Source organism: Lagopus leucura, unplaced genomic scaffold (assembly GCF_019238085.1).
Source record: "Lagopus leucura isolate 7727_CA_CO unplaced genomic scaffold, USGS_WTPT01 35276-1_obj-0_obj, whole genome shotgun sequence".
Taxonomy (NCBI): domain Eukaryota; kingdom Metazoa; phylum Chordata; class Aves; order Galliformes; family Phasianidae; genus Lagopus; species Lagopus leucura.
Genome location: NW_024964369.1, coordinates 60,961 through 66,118, shown reverse-complemented (window position 1 = coordinate 66,118; position 5,158 = coordinate 60,961). Strand labels below are relative to the sequence as shown.

Below are 5,158 nucleotides of genomic sequence, written 5' to 3'. Positions count from 1 at the left end.
CCCCAAAGCAAAGGACAACCCAAAGCAATGGACATCCCAACATGTCAAATACCCCAAAGCAAAGGACAACCCAAAGCAATGGACATCCCAACATGTGAGATACCCCAAAGCAAAGGACAATTCAAAGCAATGGACATCCCAACATGTCAAATACCCCAAAGCAAAGGACAACCCAAAGCAATGGACATCCCAAGATGTTAGTCCAAAGCATGGACAGCCTAAGATGATAGAGACCCCAAGGTGATGGAGACCCCAAAAAATTGACAACCTGCAGCCTGTCCTCTTCCTCTGTCTCCTCTTCCTCCTCTTCATCCAGGATGGAGGTGACACTGCAGGTCTCACTCTGCAGCTCTGGCAGCTTTTTGCCCTTCACCAGGACTTTCCCCTTCAGCTGCTGCGGGACGAAGGGCCAAGCTCAGGTGCTTGGGGACATGGGGACACCACAACAGATGGCCTTACCTCTGGGGACGGGAGGACACTGGGGTCCTGTCCTTCCAGGGGCTGTGTCAGCAGCATGTCCCCAAGGATGGCCTTCATGTGCCGCGCCATGGTGGCCTGCTGCTGCACCCCGCAGTGGTTCTCCAGCGAGAGGATGACGGGGTATGGCGATCGCTGGGAGGTGGGGATGGGAGTGGGCAGCACTGAGCACCAGCACCCAGTGCCCAACCCAGGGCTGATGGCGCCAGCCTTACCTTGAAGGCGTAATCGCGGATAGCCTCGATGACATCACGGAAGAGGATCTTGGAGGTGAACATATGGCCATGGCAGACGATGGGCTCCCCATCGGGACCCTCCCAGCAGTCCAGCTCCACGCAACGGCATCCCATCATCAGTGCCCTGCACCGCAGGATGAGTCCCCCCGTCACCTCATGTCACTCACATCATCCAGTGAGTCCCCACGTCACCCAGTCCACCACCACTGGATCAGTACTAGTGTCACCCGGGCCACCCCACGGCACCCACCTGGCATAGGCTTCAGTGCTGCTGGTGCCTCCAATCTGGTTGCGGGTCAGGTAGGTGTTATGGGATGAGGAGATGAAGTAGTGGCACAAGGGCTGGCTCATGTCCTGGTGTACCTGCGTGTGCTCCTGGTTGAGGATGTCACCAGCAGCTGACAGGAGGTACATCGTGAAGCCATCCAGTGTCATCAGGCCCTGCTGCCGGGCTGGGGGAGGTGGCAAAGGTGGCACCTCATGGGTTGTCCCCACATGGATGTCCCCTGGCAGTGCCATGCTCGCCCCAGACACCGTGGCACCCAGATGACATGCAAGTCCCATTCATTGGATGTCTTCCATCCCTTCACTGCCTTGACCACCATGAACACGGCATGGTGGTACCCACAAGAGGTGGAGGTCTTCTGTCCCCACCCCAACGTTCCCCACTTAATAGGTCACTAAGACACAAATGTCCCCTTGGTGTCCCATCTCCTCCTGCTGTCTCCTGGCATATTCACCTGTGGGTTGGCACTATGGCACACAAGGCACATGGAAGTCCCTTGGTGTATTTCCTGCATCCTGCTGGTTACAGGGACATGGGGGTGACTGCTCCCAACCTGCTGTCCCGTGGCAGTGCCACATTCACCCTTGGGATGGCAATAGGGCACAGGGAGATCCCTTGGTGTCCATCCCAACCTTCATGTCCATGACCAAAATAGGGCAAGGCCACCTCCGTGGAAGGGTGAGGGGGACAACAGGACAAAGGGACACTCCGTCCAGCCCTGCAGAACCTCAAGCCCACATCCCCATGGCACCCGTTCTGCCCTTCAGCCACCCACCCTCCAGCGGGGACGTCCCCATCCCTACCCTTCTCGTTGAGCTCATGGGCACAGATGATGGCACAGGCCTGGTGTAGGGTGCCCTCCTCGCCCTGGTCCTGCAGGAAATCCCGCAGCTCCTCGGCCGACAACACGCAGTCCTCACCCGAATAGTGCCCAAAGAGCTCCTCCAGCTCCGGGCGCCGCAGCAGCCGCCGGCAGAAGTCCTCCAGCTCCCGGTCCTCCAACCGCCCATCACCGGAGTGGTCACATTCCTATGGGACGGCAGCCATTGACTCTAACCCCAAAGGACCCACCTGGCCTGGGATGTGTTTGGGAATCTCAGCTACCCAGGGGCACCCATGGAATGTGCAAGTCCCATTGGGTGTCTTCCACCTCTTCACTGCCTTGACCACCATGGATGGGGCATGGTGACACCCAGCGATTCTTCATCCCCATCCCAACAGGGGGATCTTGGGGCCTCGTGGGTCACCTTGAGTCTGTGTGAGTCATGTCCTTCTGTCATTGTCCCCAGTCCCCCATCCCCTGGGTTATGGAGCTGTGTGGGTCATGTCCCCTCTGTCATCGTCCCCAGCCCTCTACCCTCTGGATTAGGCTGGTTGGTGACAGACAGGGACGTCAGGTGACAGAGAGTACCTTGAAGAGCTGGTGGGCGTAGGCATTGTCCATGTGGATGTTGGCCATGCGCAGCATGATCTGCACCTCCTGGAAGCACATCCTGTTGTCCTTGTCCTTATCGGCACGCTGCAGCATGCCATGGATCCAGCTACGCTGTGTTAAGGAAAGCACCCAAACTGTCCCCAAGTTGTCCCCAGCATATCCCCAAGATACCCCAAGACTGCCCCAAGCTTTCCTCAAGATGTCCTTAAACTGTCCCCAAGCTGTCCCCAACACATTTCCAAGATATCCCCAGACTGCCCCCAAGCCGTCCCAAGCTGTCCTCAGGAGGTCCCCAAGATACACCCAGGCTGTCCCCAAGATGTCCACCAATGTTCCCAGCATGTCCCCAGACCGTCCCCAGGCTGTCCATGAGATGTCACCAAGATGTTCCTCAGGCTGTGCCCAAATTATCCCCACAGTGTCCCAAACTGTCCTCAAGCTATCCCCAACACGTCCCCACGACGTCTCCAGGCTGTCCATGAGATGCCCCTGGATGTCTCCAAGGTGTCCCCAGGCTGCCCCAACACATCCCCGCGAGATGTTGCCAAGCTGTCCTCAGGCTGTCCCTACAATGTCCCCACGATGTCCCCAGGCTGTCCACGAGATGTCCCTAGATGTCTCCAAGATGTCCCCAGGCTGTTCCCAGGACCCCGCTGACCCCATAGGATACTGCTCGAGCCTCTCCCGCTGGCTCATGCCCCGCAGCCTCCCCCGCAGCGTGCGGAGCCCCCGCACCCAGCGCAGTGCCACGTCCTCATCCCGTGCCCCCAGGTCCAGGTTCCTGCGCCCGCCCTCGAAGGCGATGGTGAAGCAGTTCCACTCAGGGATGGCACAGCCATACCGGCGCAGCCCCTCCGAATGGTGCCCCCGGTGCACTGACACAATGTGTGCAACGGAGACTGCGGGGACACAGAGGGATGGTTCCAATGAGCACCACGCGGGGACGCCAGAGCCAACCAATGTCCCCTTGGGCTGCGCCGAAGACGAGAATCCCAGGCAAGACAGAGAGGAAACGGGAGGCAATGGGATACCCTGAGAGGCACTGGAAGGCACTGGAAAGTACTGGGATGCAATGGCAGGAGCTGGGATGCAATGAGGTATATAGGGAGGCATTGTGATGCAATGGGATACAGTGGGAGGCAATGGGATGCACTGAGATGTAATGGGAGGAAAAGAGACACAATGGGATGCAACGGGTTATGCTGGGATGCAATGGGATACACTGGGAGGTGCTGGGATCCTTTGGGATCCACTGGAAGGCACTGGGATGCAATGGGATAGAATGAGATAGACAGGGAGGCACTGGGATGCAATCAGATATGTTCGGAGGTACTGGGATGCAATAGGATGTAATGGGATGCACTGGGATGCAATGGAAAAGAATGGGATGCACTGGGATGCAATGGGATATACTGAGAGGCACTGGGATGCAGTAGGATGCAATAGAAGGAACTGGGATGCAGTGGGATACATTGAAGGCACTGGGATGCAGTGGGATGCAGTGGGATATACTGGGATGTACTAGGATGCAATGGTATAGACTGGGATACATTGGGACACAATGATATGCACTGGGATGCAATGGGATGCAATTGGAACCACTGGGAGTCATGGGGATGCAATGAGATGCAATGGGAGGCAATGGGATCCAATGGGATATGCTTGGAGGCACTGGGATGCAATGGAATGCAAGGGGATGCAATGGGAGTCATGGGGATACAATGGGATGCATTGGGAGGAACTGGGATGCAATGGGATCCAACAGGATGCAATGGGAGGCTCTGTCCTGTAATGGGACACACGCAGGGAAGCACTGGGATACACAGGAATGCAATGGGATACCCTGGGAGGCAATGGGATCCAATGGGATACAGTGAGGTGCACTGAAGGTATTGGGATGCAATGGGATACACTGGGAGGCTCTGGGATGCAATGGGATGCAATGGGATAGAACAGGATGCAATGGGATATGCTGGGAGGCTCTGGGATGCAGTGGGTTACTCTGGGATGCAATGGGATATGCTGGGAGGCACTGGAAGGCCATGGGAGGTACTGGATGCACGGAGAGGTGATGGAATGCACTGGATGCAGTGGAAGGCACTGAGATGTACCAGGATGCAAGGGGGTACACTGGGATGCACTGGGAGGCAATAGGATACACAGGGTGCAGGAAGGCAATGGAATAAAATAGAATGCCACGGGATGCACTGGGAGGCACTGGTCCACGGCTGGGGGGCAAAGCCTGTTTTCAGATGGGGACCATAGGGCATCACCAAGAGGGGTCTAAGGTTGGAGTCGGGGTCCCATATGGGGTCTGGGTTAGGGTTAGGATTAGCCCACCCGGCCACACTGGGGGCCATGCCAAACCCACACCAGTGCCCCCAGCCCCAGTGCCAGCACTCACAGCTGTGTTTGGAGGCCATGCGGCCGAAGCGCCGCTCAGACACCACGGTGACCCCATCCTCCTGCAGGCGGTACCGCCGCTCCTTCGCCCGCCGTGGGGTCACCTTGAGCAGCAGGGAGCCCTGCAACATCAGCTGGAGGTCCTCATCCTCTGACAGACCTGCAGGGGGACAGGATGGGACAGGGTTATGTGGGATGGGACAGGTGGGATGGGATGGAATTGAGTCGGTTGGGGATGGCATGGGGTGGGATGGGGTAAAATGGGGATGGAATGGGGATGGGATGGGATGGGATGGGATGGGATGGGATGGGATGGGATGG

General features: G+C 57.6%; 1 protein-coding gene across 1 annotated transcript in view; it reads right to left on the bottom strand.

The window, feature by feature from the left end:
- Positions 1-7: 7 nt before the first annotated feature.
- The window catches only part of PLCD3 (phospholipase C delta 3), a 6,738-nt gene continuing 1,587 nt past the window's right edge, over positions 8-5,158 (bottom strand). The window contains exons 2-9 of the mRNA XM_042892043.1: positions 4,839-4,997; positions 3,170-3,333; positions 2,411-2,545; positions 1,803-2,028; positions 964-1,165; positions 693-837; positions 460-612; positions 8-394 (exon numbers count right to left, since the gene is read on the bottom strand). Coding sequence (XP_042747977.1) covers positions 122-394; positions 460-612; positions 693-837; positions 964-1,165; positions 1,803-2,028; positions 2,411-2,545; positions 3,170-3,333; positions 4,839-4,997 — 1,457 coding nt within the window. The 3' untranslated portion in view covers positions 8-121. The remainder of the gene's footprint in view (positions 395-459; positions 613-692; positions 838-963; positions 1,166-1,802; positions 2,029-2,410; positions 2,546-3,169; positions 3,334-4,838; positions 4,998-5,158) is intronic.